This window comes from Protomyctophum parallelum, assembly GCF_964188405.1.
Source record: "Protomyctophum parallelum genome assembly, chromosome: 3".
NCBI lineage: Eukaryota > Metazoa > Chordata > Actinopteri > Myctophiformes > Myctophidae > Protomyctophum > Protomyctophum parallelum.
This window is the reverse complement of record NC_139698.1, coordinates 23,438,388-23,458,417: the sequence shown is the minus strand read 5'-3', so window position 1 is coordinate 23,458,417 and position 20,030 is coordinate 23,438,388. Positions and strand designations below refer to the sequence as shown.

At 46.2% G+C, this 20,030-nt stretch overlaps 1 protein-coding gene across 1 annotated transcript; it reads right to left on the bottom strand.

The window, feature by feature from the left end:
- Positions 1-584: 584 nt before the first annotated feature.
- Positions 585-9,135, bottom strand: kcnj14 (potassium inwardly rectifying channel subfamily J member 14; the record flags this gene model as incomplete). Its single annotated transcript, XM_083762079.1, has 3 exons — positions 585-833; positions 4,720-5,037; positions 7,966-9,135. 3 exons carry the CDS (start codon positions 9,133-9,135, stop codon positions 585-587), a joined length of 1,737 nt encoding a protein of 578 aa, XP_083618205.1.
- Between the last annotated feature and the right edge of the window lie 10,895 nt (positions 9,136-20,030).

Here is a 20,030-nt window from a genome sequence, read left to right as displayed (position 1 = left end):
GTCTATCTTTTAGCTCCTGGTTACCTTTTGTGACTAATATAGCAATCAATTAATTGTGAGATGTACTTTTACTTGAGTATTAAATTTCTTGTCACTAATACTAATACTAATTAGTCAGGAGAAAATATTGTACTACAATTACTTGACAGCTTTAGTTCGTTACTAGTTACTTTATATAAAGATTTAGACTTATCAATTATGATATCCAACAAGCTATCCAACAGCACATAAAGTCATTAAAATCAGCCCCACCGTGACCAGCCACACTTTGATGCCAATACTTACATTTTGTGCTACCGGAATTACTATACCATTATTACTATACTCTGAGTCTATTCCTATTTTGAATACAGGACTTTAAATTGTAATTAAAACAATAATTATACATAGTGGTCTTGCCACCTTTACTTGCTACCTCTTCCACCACTGCATCTAAACATGTCTCTCTACATCTGTCCTCTGTCTCTTCCCTGTCGGTATTCACCTCTCTGGGGGGCATTATGTTGTCCCGCATTGCCCTCTCACCCCCTCGGGGGGCGGCCCCGGCCCCGTCTCTCTTCCCCCCTCCCCCTACCCAGGTCAGGTCAGTTGGTGTGGGGGTGCTCAGAGTGCGAGGGGCGCCGGGGCGCCGGGGGCGAGGCATGTCGGGGGCTGTCGTCGTCCGGGTTGGGGTCATCGTCGTTGGGGGAGGCAAGCTGCAGGGCCACTTCGTTCTCGTAGCAGAAGGACGTGGGCGCGCCCTCTAATATGTACTTGCGCTCGGCGAGCTCTTTGGCGCTGCACGACGGGTGGCTGGGGATCTCGTACGTTCGGTGGAAGAAGGAGTAGTCCACCTGGAAGAAGAACAGGACAGAACGGGAGACCGGGTGTGAATGAGCATTACACCAGGAATGCACTCAGAGACGTGCAGACTAGAGTGTTAGAGAGTGCTAGTGCTAGTGCTAGAGTGTTAGAGATGACTGTGTTAGAGATGTGGCCAGAGAGCTCACAACGTGTCGCGCTGCAACGCGTTGAGAGCTTGTAGATCAGCTATTTTCGGGGCGCAACCCAGCACTCTTTAGCTAGTGGAGATGTATGGCGTACGACCTGGGTTTCTAAACAAACTTGTTCAACGCAAAATGCTGCGTTCAAGTTCAGGAAACTTCGGCAAAAAAAAGGAATTCTCCTGAATACTGCCTTCCGGCATGGCATGGAAAGGAGTGGCATTTGCATTTCTTTCACATAGGAAATGCTACATTCGTGGTCTGGAAAGGGCAGTTATTTTACAGACGGGTAAAAGGGCAGGGGCTGAAGCCCCCTTTGATTGTCTATGTGTGCACGTCCCTGAATGCACTCAAGCTGCCCTCAGAGTTACTGATTCTCCAAGAGAAATTGTCACTACAGGGTGGTGGGGGATATCCTGGCTAATAAGCCAGACGCGAATCGGCCGTTGGCAAAAAGAAAATGCCTGCATGCTGTGATATTAGTCTGGCTTATTAGCCAGGCTAGGTGGAGGATTAGAACCAGAGCTCTTTGAGAGGAAAGTAGCATAACAGTAGCAAGATATATATAGACAGTCCTGCGAAAGAGTAAAGTTCAGAAAATCAGGCAAAAACCTGTTTTGTATTGTTATCAAGTTTCTGTTTAAACCAGAGGAAATTAGGCTACCAAATTTAACTATAGTTGAATGGGTAGACAGGCTGCCTGGGAAACACAAGGTCCCAGGTTCGATTTTCAGCCTACTTGGGCAGCAATCAGCTGGGTAAAGATGAATAGCAGTTACAGTATAGCTTGGTCCCATAGAGTTATATATCTATAGAGAAGACACCCGAGTTCTCCTCCCATCCACTTGCATTAAGTTGCTCAAAAGCGCATGAGGCGGATTCACTCCTCCTTCCTGGTAGGAACAGAGTGCATTCTGGGACGGTTTGGTTACAAACACATGAACGCGCTGCCGTTGACTATCATTGTGCCGTTTGTGCGCGTTCACGTATGAAACATTCGTTCACGTGTCATGGCCCCAATCACATGAACGTGCGCAATGATAGTCAACGGAGCAGCGCTGGCTCGAGCTGCACTACCAAATCCGGCCACTATGTCCATTTCGCCTCAGGGTTTCCTCTGGGTGCCTTCTCTATTCATATATATACTCTAAGCTTGGTCCCCCAATGTGATTTCAAGGGGGAGTGGTTAACATGGCTAGTTACAGTAGCCTATAGAGGGTATGCGCATGACATCATCATCATACCCGGAAAAAACTACTTTCTGGCCTTGACAGTCCATACATCCAAACAGAAAAGTCTGCAAATCTGATTGCTTTAAACGACGTTAAATGACCGTTAAACTCACTTTTCCACATACTTTGCCACTCGATTTGCCATTCACTTTATGCATGCGCATACGTCTATAGCTAACGTGCCAATTTTAGAGTACGATGAGTTAGGGCATTCACTTCTAGTCATTTTTACTAGTTGACTAGTTTACTAGTTGTTTAACTACATATTAAAAACTGTGTACATTGGTGACTATAACTATAATTGCGAACGCAGTGAGCCACTTACTATGACAGCAAGGGCTGAATGTCTGTGTGTGTGTCTGTGTGTCTGTGTGTGTGTCTGTCCCACTGTTACACCACCCGCCCGCCACCAGAGGGCGCAGCTGTAGCACACACACACACAGGGCGCAGCTGTAGCACACACACACACACACACACACACACACACACACACACACACACACACACACGCACACGCACACGCGCACACACACACACACACACACACACACACACACACACGCACACACAACCACACACACACAAGCTGCGTTCGCTTCACGCGTTTGCGCGTCTTACTTGTCTACCTGATCTTGAGGCCTACAAATTCGGGGAGAAAAAATAAATAAAGTCTATATACATGTGTATATATATACTAGTACTAGTCAACTAGTACCAACAAGGTCGACTAGTGGATTTACTAGTCGACTAGTTCAGGGGTTTTCAACCGGTGGTCCGCGGCCCCCTGGTGGTCCGCGGAGGTACTGCTGGTGGTCCGCAGGCAGGCATTCAGAAAAGTTATATTTTTGCCTTTTTTTTTCTTTACTTTTTTTTTTCTTTACTTTCTAATATATAATATAAAACTTAATTGCACTCTTTTTACTTGTTTGTAAATAATAATAATAACTTAAGTCGAATCTAACATTAAAAAAGTCAAGTGCTCAAGGTGTCAAATAAACCAAAAAAAAAAGCTGACGGAGTCATCAGCTGCCAGCAGAACAACCATCCTGCTCTTCCACCCAACGCATGCATGCTTACCGTGCTTGCTGCCCAAGGCAAGCACATAATAATACGTTTGGGAAAGTCAAATCTCCCTGACGTATTCACTATTCAATGTGCAACTTCTCAGTCTATCGTTGCCGAAAAGGCAGAGCTACAAGCTCACAACGCGATGCAACCAGGTGCGGGCTCCACCGGGCCCGTCAGCGTCGCGTCTCCGCCAGGGAATGTTCCCATTTTAATCAATGAAGGGTGGCTCCACTGCCCACATTGTGTTGCGTTGCGTGACTGCATTAGAATTGCCCCGGTTGGCCGGTTCGTTTTTTGACGCACACGACGGAGGCGCAACACGCCCGGTGGAGCCCCGGTGTGAGCTTGTAGATTGGCTATTTTCGTACAATGATGTATACATTACGCTTTTAAAGTGACGGTACACAATGAACAGTTCCCTCTGTATGTTAGAAAGGTACTGTATAAGGCCCTAGTAAAATGTAGTGCAGGTTGTAGGTTGGTTAAAATAAAGAGAAGATTATTAAAATAGAATAAAAATATATATTCTGTTTCTGTGTGTGTGTGTGTGTGTGTGTGTGTGTGTGTGTGTGGGGGGGGGGGGGGGTTGTCAGAAACAAACCTACTGTGACTGTCAAATGCACCAAGTGTCAAATGTGAAATGGATTATTATTTTGAGACTTTTTTTGAGTCCTGCTTAGTAAGTAAAAAACACTACAAAACACTACAAAACTTTTGATAATAAAATACTTTGAAACAGTTTTGTCCAGCTCATGAATGTAGCCTGCTGTGATAGTGTGATTAGTGAGTAACAAGTAAGAAGAAAACAAAAACAATCTTAGCCCATGGTGCATGAATGCCCCACCACTATTGTGTCGGGTGGGTCCATCGTATTCGTAGATCTACGATGAACCCACCCGACACAACAGTGGTGGTCCCCAGGCTGCTGCTAGTCAGAATGGTGGTCCCTGGATCAAAACCAGTTGAAAACCCCTGGACTAGTTGAATAGTCGACTAGTTGAATAGTCGACTAGTTGCTTAATGCCCTAAGATGAGTACGATGAATACTTTATAGATCATCAGGTTCACAAAAGGTGTGTCAATGTTTTATCATTAATCATAACCGTTTTCATTTCAGATCATTACTATAAAGATGACCATTTCCATTTGCGACCATGATGACCACACTATAGGACATGCATGTGACTGTCTGTCTGGGACACACCATGCCATTATTACCAGCGACGGACGGCGGGGATAAGCGGCACTCTACCCATTTTCACGATTTTTCAAAAATAGCAGACCAACAAGCTCGTAGCGCGCCACTCGGGTGGCACGCTATGAGCTTGTAGATCTGGTAAATTATAACAAAATGTTTTAAACACCAAAAGGGGTTCCCACCCAAAATGGTTGAGCACAAACAACACCTCCTCCGCCAAACCCATATATAGTCTAACCTGGTAGCAGTCCTTCCTCTCAAAGAGCACAGGCTCGAAGCGGCGCCCCCAGAGGATCTCGGAGGCCAGGTAGGAGCTGCGGCACTGCGTGGTCATGGCCGTGGCCTCCACCATGCCCTCCAGGATGACCACCACCTCCAGCTCGCCGTCGCTCTCCAGCGCCTCGCGGTCCATCTCGAAGAGGGGCGACTCGTCGTCGATCTCGTGCACCACGGTGATGGGCGACACCAGGAAGACGCGGTCCGTGCCCGTGTCGAAGCCCACGTGGAGGTCCATGTTGTCCAGCGGCAGGAACTCGCCCTCCGGGGTGACCCGCGGCTGGAGAGATGTGAAGCAGAGTGTTCATTTTCATTTTTTTAATAAAAAAATGCATTTAGCTTAACTCGTGTTTTAGTCATCTGAAAAGTTTAAGTTAGCAATCGTTAGCAATCTACAGTTGATTTTGTTGACAAAAATGTATTTTTACCACAATAAAATAACGATTGGGGGCAGAGCATTCAAACATCGTGCCCCCTTGTCTCTGGAATGCTCTCCCACAAACAGTTCCAGATTCCAACTCGCTAGACATTTTTTTAAATCTAGACTCAAAACCCATCCTTTTTCCCTGCACTATGGTCCCCCCTAGTTCACTGAAATCATTCACCTTGCTCTATATATTAATGGATCTTCTGAACGCATTTTTTACACCTATTTGTCATAATCTATAGCTGTGTACTATGAATCGCATGATACTTATTGTATGTCAGCCATGTGTATTGACACTGTATTATGCTTTACTTCTTTGCTATTGTGTTTTTATTGCTGTTTTTTTTTGCTGTGTTATTGTTGTGAAGTGCACAGAGACCCCTTGGGGTGATGTTGCACTATAAATAAAAATAAACTGAAACTGAAACTATTTTGGTGTAATGCCTGATTTTACACTTGGTTGCATGCTGAAAATAGACGATCTTAGATCTGCTATTTTCAGCATGCAGCCAAGCATGAAATGACTTGTCTTTTAGTTCTACTGGATCTCTTCTTGCTTTCGTCCTTTCTTTTCCATTTCTTCTGAAAGGAAAATGCATGTGGTCTCCGAGGCTATACTTCTCCACTAGTCCCTCCCTAACATTTTAGTTGAGTTTTTATTTGTCGACAAAATTGACAGCCCAGCGTTAGCCAATGAAAACGGTTTAACTCCCCCTCCCTCTGTCTTGCTATTGGTTGACCCACATGACGAACAGCCCAGAGGGCAAAGCGGGCCGGGGTTATAAAAGGCGTACACGACGTCACAGCCCAGCAGGAAAACGGCCCGGGGAATAAAGTCGTACGATAACAATAGCAGGCTCACTACTCTGGCGTACAACAATTAGCCTAATGCACCAGGCAATCTCAGGGCCAAGGGGGGAAATCAATGGCATTGACAGTGAATGTTAATTTCCAATAACAACGTAACTAATCTGATCCCTATATTTTGGGCATGTCGTTAAACATAAAAATATATATAAAACAATAGCCCGTCTACACTCTACAGGCTCACGTAGCGTCGTGATATGAGCTTGTAGATCTAATTTCATGATTTGTCATACAATGAAGAATATATAGGGCTGAACTTGTTTAATTAACCCATTTTGATCAGATTCTAAAAATGTCTTCTACATCTATATTTCTACACAAAAATAGCAGACCTACAAGCTCGTAGCGCGCCACTTGGTGGCGCGCTATGAGCTTGTAGATCTGCTATTTTTCAATAGCTAAAGCATAACATGGGTTAATATCTGACCACTATATTGTTTTGCCTCTCTGGATAAATGTGGACACGCCAGTTTCCCCATGTGCAGAATGATCAATGACCCCAACCTCTTTTGTTTTTCCAATCTCCAACCGCCCCAGCATAATCCCTCCTGCCCCGGGTGAACTTTTACCCCGGGACAGGTTATTACCAGGGATTGTAGATGTCACCGTGCGTCACCTCAGGGCTCCAGAGATTGCAACCTGGGGTGCGTGCGTGTGTGTCTGTGACTATGTTTTATACGTGAGACAATGCAGCAAAGAGTCCTACAGACCATCTAGATTCCTAACAACCCATCACACACAGAGGACGGAGCACGCATGCACGCACGCATGCACGGACGCACGCACGCACGCACGCACGCACGCACGCACACACACAGGGGAGATGAGGAAGGACAATGGCTCTCAGTCAAAGAATCCTGTATAAGTTAATCCATAGTAAATCTTCTATAACCCCCGGACGGGAAATACAACAAGCTCTCATTAACTACAACCTATAGAAGCCAGATGGCCTTCAGTATAGTACAGTATACTCTCTCTACGTCTCCCTCTCTGTCCCTCTCTCTGCTCTCTCTCCTTGTCCCCTTTCACAGCACTCTCACTCTCTCTTTTTCTGCCTCTACCCTGCAACCTTTTTGTTTTAACCTCTCCCCTAGCTCATCACCGTCTATCTGGCTCATCCTAAAAGCTTAGCTTTGCACTGGTGTTGTTGCTCACCTAAAAAGCAGATCTTCAAGCTCACACTTCATGTGCTCTTAGACTCAGACATCAGACCCAACCCTGCATGTCTTTGGTAGGGAGACTTCCTTTCTCCATACTCATATCTTCTTTAACCCCGCTAGAACTAATTTGCTTCTCTCATGATGATGCAAACCTTGCAATGATGAACAACATGACTTACACTATGTTGTGTTTTACCGATACCTCACCTTCATATATGGGTTTTCATGAGATTTAGATTATGACAGCAATGTCCCGCAAAGTAGGTAGAACCACAGCAGGGACTTAACAGTATATGGGTCAGTGATCTTACTGGCTGAAACCCTTTATTTGTGTTACACTTTTCCTCTCATTTTTCCGAGGTGTTCACCTGTGTCCCGTTAACTGCCCATTTCTCTCTCACGTGTTTTGCACCATCCCTGTACCCTGTATATTTTGGAAGCTGCAGTAAAGCGATGTTTCTTGTTAATCAATCATGCTGTTTGGTACTAACAAAACAAAAATAATCAGACCAGTCTGAAGTGAGTGTTGCCGACTGCGCAACAGTGACACTTGGTGGTTAACAAATGCTATTGTGTCTGGTAGTCTGCACTGCACCGTTACACTAAAAACCCAGCTTCCCATCATGCACCTGTGCACAGTGTGAAGCTCAAGACCGCCGCTTTGTCACCTGTAGGTACCCTAAACATATATAGGGACGTACATACAGACATACATAGGGACAGTCATTGCTGGTCATTGGAGTGGCCGTCTTACCTTCAGTAGCGTTGCTCGGACGTGAGCCTCCACCAGGTGACTCTTGCGCATGTTGCCAACCCGCCACATCATGCAGAGCTTGCCGTCCCGCAGCGACACGACGGCCGTGTCGGAGAACACCAGCGTCTGGTTGCGCTTCTTGGGCTTGGCGATCTTCGCCATGACCGCCCCGATGATGAAGGCGTCGATGATGCAGCCCACGATGCACTGCAAGACGACCGCCAGCACCGCCAGGGGGCACTCCTCCGTCACGCTGCGGAAGCCGTAGCCGATGGAGGTCTGCGTCTCCAGGGAGAAGAGGAAGGCCGCCATGAAGCTGTTCACCTGGAGGAAGCACGGCTCCACCACACCCGCCGCCGGCTTTGCCTCTCCGTCCGACTCCCCCGCCCCCGCTGCCGCCACCTCCTCCCCCACGGAGGAGGAGGCGGAGCCGGGGGGGACGAGGCGGACGGAGAGGTCCCCGTGCGCGGAGGCAATGAGCCAGAAGGCGAAGCCGAAGAGCAGCCAGGAGAGCAGGAAGGAGAGGGTGAAGATGACGAGCATCCAGCGCCAGCGGATGTCCACGCAGGTGGTGAAGAGGTCGCTGAGGTACCGCTGGCCCCGCTCGCTGATGTTGACGAAGGTGACGTTGCAGCGTCCGTCCTTGCCAACAAAGCGCTGCCGGGGCCGGCGGCCGCCGTGGCGGCGCCTGGGGTGGCGCCGGGCCGCGGCGGAGGAGGAGGAGGGGTGGCGGCGCCCCCCGGAGGAGGAGGAGGGAGACGACAGCGAGTCCCGGTCGTAACAGGACGACAACGCGAGGCCGTCCCCTCCTCCTCTCCCTCCCGCGGCGTCTTCGCCCCTCGCGCTCCTCCGCAGCCCCGCGCAAACTCCACCTCCTCCTCCTCCTCTCACCCCGCCCTCTCCCCCCGCGCCGTCCTCGACCGGCGGCTCTCCGACGTGCCTCCGCGCGCTGTTGCCGTTGCCCTGCAGGGCGAGGGCGGCGAGGGCGGCGATGCCGTTGCGGGTGTGGCTCGGGGGGGAGGAGGGCCCGCAGCCCGAGCCGTCGGGGCTCCCCTCCCCCCCCGCTCTGGCCGTGTCCGCGGCGCTCTGTGCCAGCCTCATGACCTCCTCCTCGTCCACCGGCCCATCCACCACCGCGCTGAAGCGGCGCTTCACTCGCGCCGCTCCCATTTTTGCGCGCAACTATATTTTCGTCACAGAAAAAGGAACAGGTCTTAAGGTCTTTCAACAACACAATTATGTCCTGATGTTGCTGTTGTGGAGATGCCGGGAGATGTGGAGTCCACTGTTTGAGTTACACACGGATACAAGATGGTGTATCGGTTGCCGCTGAGAACGCGTTTTCTACTGTTTATGGTGAAGGAGCGTCCTGCTGCAGAGACGTGTGCAAAGCCATAAACGGCGCCCGGCGTGAGCACCAGATAAACCCGTCCACCGCCATGGTTCAGTCACTTGGTGGTGAAGTTGTATCTGTGGGCGCTCTTTCCTTTTCAGGTACAGATTGCTTTTTTTTTTTTTTTTTTGCACGTCCAAATTCGCGTAATCATAAAAAAATCAGTGTCCTTACAGGTCCATACAGTTATATATACTCACTGATGTTGGTCACTCAATCGTGACCCGAGAGATTAAAGGTCGCGACCCTACGTTTGCAGCCATTGTGGATTGGACAAGAGGGACTATGACTACAGTGGGCATGCAATAACAATCTCTCAGTTTATAACAAATGAGGGGAAAACCTTGGGCAGGCTACGCAACACCATTTCAAAAGAAAAACTAATAATTTAAATAATTTAAAAAGAGTACAGGTCGGGGTAGTTTGAGGACCTACAGCATACGTTGTACCAAAAAAATTATTCTTGCGTAACATGCAAGTAAAGAGAGTACATGAGGACAGACTATGGTAGGCTTCAGTCAAAACGTACGATTTTTCTACCATGCAGTCTAGATTGAGCAAAAAAGAACATGCTCTTTCTTACGATCCAAGCTCTTCACAGCTTCACAACCCCTGTGGTATGGGCATGAGAAAAAAGAAAAATGCATTACTTTATGTCATAAACGGTTTTGTTCTTGGGGGGTCAAACACTGAGGCTGGGCTCCCAGTAGTTTGTTCCTGGGGGGTCAAACACTGAGGCTGGGCTCCCAGTAGTTTGTTCCTGGGGGGTCAAACACTGAGGCTGGGCTCCCAGTAGTTTGTTCCTGGGGGGTCAAACACTGAGGCTGGACTCCCAGTAGTTTGTGTAAATGTGCAGAACTCTCTAAATGTCTTTCACCAGCATTTGTACCTTTGTTGCTGTTTAAATTGACAAAAGGCTTTTTTCCATCTTTACCAATGCGGAATATGGATTCCTCAAGTCACCGCTTTGACAATAATTCTGTACCTGGGGGTTGGTCTATCTGTGTCGTGGCCATGGTCAATTCAGAAAAGGCATTTGGTACGCTGATTGTTTGAGTGGATTACATGAACTACGACTCTGCTGCAATCAAAGCACCTAAACTCCAACGTCAAATGAAAACGTCACTATGGATTACCTTTGTGGAAACGTCTCTGTCTACCATGGCGTTAGAGTTATCCTCCTTTACAGCTGCAGCTGAGAAATCCCCTGTGCCTGCCTCCCAGAGGGGAGGCAGAAAACATACAAAAACATAGGGCGAAAAGGAAGTGAAGCAGAGAGACAGGAGACAGTGTTAGAGAGAGAAACGTGAAAAGAGGTGATCTAACCTATGCCTGATGTTGGTCAACAGTGTGTTTCTGATACGTTGAGTAAAACATATGAATAGTTACAGCATTAGATTGGAGTCACCTGGGGGATGACCTCCATGGTATTCTGTAGGCATGGGGTCGGAGGAGAGGCCTCATGTCCACGACTGGGGAAGAGCTTGAGACTTTATCAAATCAGGATCGGATCTCACACTTAAAACCTGGAAAAGCCGAGAATATTGGAGAAAATGTCCCTCGCAGGGGAGTGTGAACATGCGAGAAAGATGGAAAACACCTTGGTAATGGTTCTGAGAAAAAATATGTGCATGCAAAATTATTTGACAGGGAAATTATTCTATCAAATTATTGATAGAGCAAAAGGCTTTGTCCAGGAGAGAACATCAGATGAGCTTTAAAAAAGAACCAGTCTGCTTGCAATCTTTGGGTTTACCTTTCCGTCTACAACTTGAATCCTGTCAAAAAAGTCTGAGAAACGCAGTGTCTTCCGAGAAGTGGATGATATACAGCCAAAACCCTGACTCAGACTGAGTATACCAAGTCATTTACAGCATTTACATCACATGGACCACACAATACACACTGACAAAAAAAAACTACTGCTGTGGGTTTAGACAAAACAAGGGAGCCGGCGGTGTCACGGTCGCAGTGAGCGATATAGAAAAGTTAACGCCTATACAACAGATGGAAGTGAGGAAAGAGATCCCTCCTAAAATGAGAAGTGACGTAGGGATTCATTTCCACATGTCCACCGTCCCCCCTCCTCCTCCTCCTCCTCCTCCTCCACCCTCGCGCACCGTCACGGGAAGCGGAGGCGTGTCCTCTGGGAAGAGGTCATGGACGGGCAGGGAGTCGCGGAGCCCGGTCATCTGCGTCTGGTCGTATAGTGTCTCTTCACTCACAGTCACAGAGTCGTCGCTCTATATGGAAGCAAATGACATGAAATCACCAGTGAACAAATTCTAGTTACGCCGAATCTCTCTGCCAAAAATAGCTGATGATGTACACTTATATACATAATATAATAAAAAATTATAATACAAAATATACAACCATTTATATTTTTAATTAATTAATGAATTAATATTGTTTTTTTTCTGTTCTTTTTTTCACCTAAACATCATCATTGATGTTCATTGCAATGCCATTGGTCATAACTTCAAAATCTCTGGACTCTGGTGCAATTCTGAACCTATGACCTTTGACCTTTAACCCTGATAAAAGTAAGTGAAATGCCTGTGATATATATATTCTTTTGTGATCATTAGAATGTCTAGAACATGTTTTTTTTAAGATATTTTTTGCGGCTTACGCCTTTATTGATTTTTTTTTTTTAAGGGATAGAAAGTAGGCTGACAGGAAACGGGAGAGAGATGGGGGGATGACATGCGGTAAAGGCCGTGTCGGGTCCGGGAGTCGAACCCGCGGCACACCGCGACTGGATCACCAGTCCGGTGCCCAGACCGTTACGCTACGGCCTGGGCCGTCTAGAACATGTTTCATTTATTATTGTGAAAGATATCCCCCAAATGTAAATTATGAATTGATTATTATTTTAATAATTATTATTAAGTGTTTTACACCATTTCCTCTACAAAGTCCTAGTAGAACAAGTAGTAGTAAGGTTGAAATCTCTTTATATATCCGGGTCTTGCAGGGTTAGGTTATTTTTGGCTGGTTATTTTTGGCTAATGTTTACCCCAGAATATGGATTGATACAGAGCGTCGCAGTCCCGCCCCCTTTCAGAACGACAAGGGCACCAGAGGAGAATTTCCCATTCATATTTCCCATAGACGTTTCAAAAATTATTTATTTAAAGACCTGTAAGTTGTGAGTTGACTTAATCATGACAATGAACAATTTTTTGGGGCCGAACAAATAATTAGAAAGAAGAAAAACTGTTGTACCCTGCCCCTTTTTTTCCTTCTTTCTAATTATTTATTCGGCCCAAAAAATGTGTTTAATGTCATGATTTGTCAACTCGGCTGTTGGCTTTGTCTGAGGCTTAAAGGATAATTCCATGCTAGAAGGCTTCCTTACCTTTATTTGTAGTATAGTTACGTCTCCACCAAAGAGGTCCAGGTGTTATTTTGTGCAAAAGTGCATTATTGGCTATTTCCCCTAATATAAGCCCTCAATGGGGGTTGGGATTTTTGTGCTAATTCGCTTATTTCCATCGAAATAAGTAGTAAAGTGCGCCGCTTGGGATACTGTTTACATTTTGAAGAGAGGATATACAAAAAATGTTTTTTTCCATTTGAGCGATGGAAATAAGCGAATTAGCACAACACCCCATTATGCCCCATTCAATTCAATGCAATTCAATGCAATTCATTGAGGGCTTATAGTCGGGGAAATAGCCAATAATGCGCTTTTGCACAAAATAACACCTGGACCTCTTTGGTGGGGACGTAACAACTACAAATAAAGTTAAGAAAGCCTTCTAGTATGGAATTCTCCTTTAAAGGTCTTTAAATAAATATGTTTTGAAACGTCCATGGAAAAATGAATGGGAAATTCTCTTCCGGTGCCCTCGCACCCTCGGGGGCGCGACTGCAACATGTTTCAAGTGGTTCATAATCTTGTTAAAGCTGGGTTGTATGGATTAGCTATGAGTGGTTAGAAAATAATGTTTTGGCGATGTATTGTACGGTACTAGTAGTGAGTTGTCTGTGTGAAGTGACTGTCCAGAGTCTTCAGTTCTCAATTAGAATAAAAATGTGTATTGAAATTAGAATTGGAAGTGAATTAGAAAATGAATAGATGTACAGTTGCACAGGCTGCCTGGGCATGAATATCACCGTACACTTTAAACGGTTGCACCTGTGTTGACCTGAAGATGTGGAAAAGATGTAATCACGGTTTTCTGAAAAGAGAAATAGGTTGAAGAAAATTAGTTCATTTTTTTCAATCCCATGTGAATTCCAAATTTCATTTAAAAAACACACAGTAAATAACAACAGGATTGAGCTGTGATCAGCGTGTCGATATCAAGAGATCCATTTCAAACAAAAAAAACCCATCTCAAATGAATTGACTAATTTGTTCAAGAATGATTTTGTCATTTCCGAAGTTCTTAACCCATTTTGGGCGGGAATCCCTTTTGGTGTTTTAAACATCATGTTATAATTTAGCTATTGAAAAATAGCAGACCTACAAGCTCATACGAGCTTGTAGGTCTGCTATTTTGGAAAAATCGTGAAAATATTTATTTCAGAAAACTTTAGAAGATTAATTTTTTTTAATTTCGAGGTCAGGCCTAAATGGGTTGCATTCTGGAACTTATTTGAATGAATAAAACGTTAATAAATCCTTATGTTAATACAATATACAGTAACTAGGAGTCGAGCACATCGGCAGTGGTCTCGCTACTCTGAGAAACGCAGACCCTGGTGTTGAGTGTTGATGCCATTGATACTGGTTCTGTACTTTAGCTACATAGAAATGTCTATTTGTATGTCTCTAAATGTTTGTACGTCTTTAAATGTTTTGATGAATTGAACAATGTGGACCCTGTTGTAAACAAGTGTAATGCTTAATTGGGTCGTCCACTCACAGTTGACAGTCTTTGTATTGAGTTTGTGCTTAAAATGTACTGTAAATTCTACAAACTGTTAATAAATATTTCAATCAATCAATCAATGCTCCGAATACAAGAAGACTCACCCCGTTTCTGTTTTCCTCCCAGAATTTTCCCCAGTGAGGGGTGGGAGAGGCTGGACAGCAGACGGCTGGATTTTGAATTTCTCTAACTATAAACTTTCATGACAGCAGACAGCCTAAGTACAAATGTAATTTATGAAAAGCTACTACAGTGAAGTCTGTTCACAGAAGTTGTTGTAGGATATGTGGGGATTATCTGACGAGGTAGCATTTGATGGGGCAAAACCTTACATATACTAAATAATACTAAATTGTTTATAGGGTCAATATAAGTAATATAATATAGCCTTTCCACAGGAGTATCTTTTTATATTTTTCCAAAAAGAATACAAACAGCCAATAGCATATTACAAGTTATCCCCCTCACTGGGGAAAATTCCGGGAGGAAAAACGGGCACGCACCGGGGTGAGTCTTCTTGTTACCGTTGCTCCCACACCGATACCAGTATCGGAAAAGCTGCCGATACTGCCTATAAAATGGTTAAATTGGTATTAGCGAGTATGGCAAATTGGCTATGCCACTCCGATACCAAGTAATTTATCACATGATGATATTTCATTTACAGTCATATTTTGAATGTGTCGGTCAGTTGATGTTGCATGACTGTTTTTATACCCTTACTGTATTATTTGCATTATTTATTAACTTGTAGCTGCACAATATGGACAATATGGATTTTGATTTATTCCTATAGATCCGCAGTTCTCCATTTAATTTCAAGGACCACCATAACTCAGAGAGTACAAATGGAACCATAGTTACAGACCCTGTAAGGCAGGGGTATTCAACTAGATTAGGTCGGGGGCCACAACTTGTAGAATGATTGTGTGTGGAGGGCCGCACAGCGTGAGCGCGAAGCGCAACATTTTTGGGGTTCTACAAATGCATTTTGTGTTCAAACACAACGATTTATGTAGGCACAGTACATGTGTGCACAGTATGAGCACAGGGTGGTATATGTCTATACAAGTATGCTATACTTAGAATAGACCTATTTGACAGAACGAGCGTCAACGAGCACTAGCTGAAAATACACACACACACACACACACACACACACACACACACACACACACACACACACACACACACACACTGCAGGAGTCTGTCTAATTTCTCTCCAAAAGCCCTTGAATATGATATAATATAATTTAGGATTACTGTCATTATGATAATCTAGCACTTTATAAGTTTATATCGCACACATCTTAAAAAAAGAAGAAAAAAATGTATTCCAAGGGCCACTAGGGGGCTGTAAGGGTTCATTTGGAACACCCTCAAGGAACAGATCATGTTTAAATTACTCACTGGTATCGGATCAGTATTCATTATTAAGTCTGCACATCAAGTCGCTGATGTCGTTTCATTGATTTTTGGAAACAAACGCCTATTACAATTACAATTGGTTGGTCATGGTCACGTTGCCAAGAGGAAGGTGAATAAGAAGAGATCTAACAATAGCATGCGTGGGCGTGGCTGCCCTGTGGATCTCTGCCCTGTGGATCTGCCCTGTGGATCTCTGCCCTGTGGATCTCTGCCCTGTGGATCTCTGCCCTGTGGATCTCTGCCCTGTGGATCTGCCCTGTGGATCTCTGCCCTGTGGATCTGCCCTGTGGATCTGCCCTGTGGATCTCTGCCCTGTGGATCTGCTCTGTGGATCTGCCCTGTGGATCTCTGCCCTGTGGATCTCTGCCCTGTGGATCTCTGCCCTGTGGATCTGCCCTGTGGATCTCTGCCCTGTGGATCTGCCCTGTGGATCTGCCCTATGGATCTCTGCCCTGTGGATCTCTGCCCTGTGGATCTCTGCCCTGTGGATCTCTGCCCTGTGGATCTGCCCTGTGGATCTCTGCCCTGTGGATCTGCCCTGTGGATCTCTGCCCTGTGGATCTCTGCCCTGTGGATCTCTGCCCTGTGGATCTCTGCCCTGTGGATCTCTGCCCTGTGGATCTGCCCTGTGGATCTCTGCCCTGTGGATCTGCCCTGTGGATCTCTGCCCTGTGGATCTGCCCTGTGGATCTCTGCCCTGTGGATCTGCCCTGTGGATCTCTGCCCTGTGGATCTCTGCCCTGTGGATCTCTGCCCTGTGGATCTGCCCTGTGGATCTCTGCCCTGTGGATCTGCCCTGTGGATCTGCCCTGTGGATCTCTGCCCTGTGGATCTCTGCCCTGTGGATCTCTGCCCTGTGGATCTGCTCTGTGGATCTGCCCTGTGGATCTCTGCCCTGTGGATCTGCCCTGTGGATCTGCCCTGTGGATCTCTGCCCTGTGGATCTGCTCTGTGGATCTGCCCTGTGGATCTGCCCTGTGGATCTGCCCTGTGGATCTGCCCTGTGGATCTCTGCCCTGTGGATCTGCCCTGTGGATCTGCCCTGTGGATCTGCCCTGTGGATCTCTGCCCTGTGGATCTGCCCTGTGGATCTCTGACATCACAATCAGCCAGCAAATATGGAGGGATAGCGGAGTGGTGGATCATGAATTCAATGTGAAAAATATTCATACACACATACACGCCAAAAGAAGTCACAATATGTGACTAATGGCAGCGTGCACAAGCGTGTTTTGCAAGATTAGCCGGACGGCCGGACAGCCGGACGGCGTATACACGCACACTCGCGTGCGCTCATCTATAAGTCTTAGCACTGCAGGTAGACTATTAGAATGTATTCTCAATAGAATCAGTCGACCAATCATTGGATCCATCAAGTGATCGTCACATGCATACGACTGATCGATCGATCATCAAAATGAACATGGTCTGAGAGTGCACGCCCATCATTCGGCTGCCGCGTTAAGTGCGGCCAGACGGTGGGGGTGGTGAGCGGCCCCCGAAAACTCAAGTGGGTCCTGACCTGACCTGACTGACCCCTGATGCATAAATAAAAGGTTGGGATGTGCCTGTGACTGACCCATCCCAAAATATACCTCACCAACCGGTCAGAGTCAGAGAGCATGAATGATGGGAGATCACAGGCAGTGTCTCTCATGCAGAGAGAGAGCATTTCTCTGCTGTCCGGAGGAAACCTCACAACTCCAAAATGTGAATTTTTCAAGAAATGAAAAATATATACGTTTTTAAGGAAATTAATAAAACCTTATATATTTTTTTTTAAACGATGCTGCATCAAAGTTGGTGTTGCGACTTTAGATATTGTCAATTACTCGCACGAGAAGGAGAGAGGTGGTGGAGTTAGCTGTTTTAGCAGAAAGTTTGAGGGTCCAATGGAGTTAAGAGGTTTTGTCCAATGCGTTTTGTACTACTTTCCATTGGTGAAAACAACACACAGACAAAGGGTGTTGCGTTTCAACAGCACTGATTTACGGAAAATAAAATCAAAAACCTCAAAAATGGAGTTACGAGGTTTCCTCCCGGACAGCAACGATTCGTGACCTTGCATGGGTCTCTCTCTAGCGGTCCGTTGTGTGTGTGTGTGTGTGTACTTCCTGTCCTGACTGTGGACCTCACACTGTAAAGCTGCATGTCAGACCTGCTGCTATCTCTGTGATTGGACTGGAGTGGTTGCTAGACAGCTGATGACAGTGAAGGCCAGAGTGTGAGTCTGCATGTGCACGCGTGTGTGTGTGACTGTGTGTGCGTGTGTGTGTGTGTGTGTGTGTGTGTGTGTGTGGCGTGCACGTACATACATATGGGCCGGGAGAGCATTATGTGTCTCTTTATGTAAGCTCACTGTAGGCCGTGTGTACTGTCAGCATGTGTGTGTGTGTTTGTTCAGGCATGTAAGAAGTTATGCATCCATATGTGTGGCGGGTTTTATGCGACTATGTTTAGGCCAATGTGCGTCTGTGAGAACATATGCAACTGATGGATGCAGATTATTTCGATCAGTGTGCGTGTGTGTGTGTGTGTGTGTGTGTGTGTGTGTGTGTGTGTGTGTGTGTGTGTGTGTGTGTGTGCGTGTATGTGTGTGTGCGCACTTGCAAAGACATGCACACGCGTGCGTACAATATGTGTACAGTAGGTTGTGTGAGTTTAGTCTTATCATGGTGGTTGGAATGTCTAGTCTTGTGAGGACCAATAGGCACTGCATGGGCTGTGTGGGAAAATATCTGGTGTGAAGTTTTCGCTTCACAGAAGTTCACACTCTCACGGCCCTCTGGACACTGTCACATTCACAGCACTACACTTTATCGAACTATAAATGCGCCACCTCTGTCTGCGCGTGTGTGTGTGTCAGTGTGTGTGTGTGTGTGTGTGTGTGTGTGTGACAGCTTGAATTGCAACCTGAAATCACCCTGGAATTTCTAACTCTATGCAACCGTAGCGTGACAATATTCTGTCCACTCCCACATCGACCCAACCAACAGCATCACATTATAACATTTCAAATGTAGAAATGTATCTGTACGTGCCCGTCAGTCACCGGCCTATACAGTACTTGGGAACGATGCAACTTGGGAACCTAATAATAGCCATTGTCATAGCACCCATTTTAACACCATCGGGGCCCATGACGTAAATCACCGTCAAGTTCAAGTGCCCGGTCATGTGCCCGAGACGGAGATTGATAATCTCCGTCAGATTAGTGCTATGAAAACGGATCGCATCGCTCTACAGCCTAAAGGCGCTTGCTGACGATGGGCACATTTTATTAATGGATTAAATAGGCCCCTCAAGGTGTTAACTGTCTGTTAAAATGTTAAAATCTCCCCACATGGAGATCTCTGTATCTGTCTGTCTGCCTGTGTCTGAAGAGTGCAAATTGACTGTGAAAAGTGGACTGGTTAGTTAAGTAATCAATTGGCAGGTGTGGGGTTGCCATGGCAATCATTTGGCTGAGGCAGAGGCTGGAAATTGCACAGGTGAGAGGAGTTGGCCTCATTAGGCCCACTGGCAGAGCCTGACCAGAGCCTTTTGTGGTGTTTCTGGACAACGGTGTATGCCACCGACTCGAGGCCGAGCACTGCACTCCCTGCGGGGGTGTGGAACGCGTGTGACGAATTTGAGGTTGGTGGGGCAAACGGTTCTCGAGTTACGTGCATTACAACCGTACACGCACGCACACGTACACTCACACACAGTCACACACACACACACACACACACACACACACACACACACACACACACACACACACACACACACACACACACACACACACACACACACGTGATGGTTGGGGCCGCATGTTTGGCCCCCAGGCTGCCAGTTGCCCATATATAGTATAATGGGTATACGCGACTACACGTCGCTGACAATCCTCCAACACTATGACTCAAATATATCGGTCGGATCGGCAGTGCGACGTACGTATTTGGTTCGAATTCTGTGTCCCTCTCCTTTTTTTACATTCTGAGTTTCACCTCTTTCTCACATTCTGTCCCTTGCACCCTCCCACCTTTCTCCTGCTCATCCAGATTACAGATTACAGCCCCATATTAAGGTGTCATGTACAGTGAGATTAAGGTTCACAGGGAATACAGTTTTCAATGTCACAGAATAATTCCCTCTCAGTTTAGTCTCTTGTCTCTGTGTGTGTGTGTGTGTGTGTGTGTGTGTGTGTGTGTGTGTGTGTGTGTGTGTGTGTGTGTGTGTGCATGCGTTGCGTGAGCACTGAGTCCGGCGGTCAGTCAGAGACCCGATCGCATCCATCCAGATGTCCTTCCGATGGATTGATTGGATGGAGGTCAATGTTTCTATCGTAGAAGAAAACACTCTGAAAGTGATCT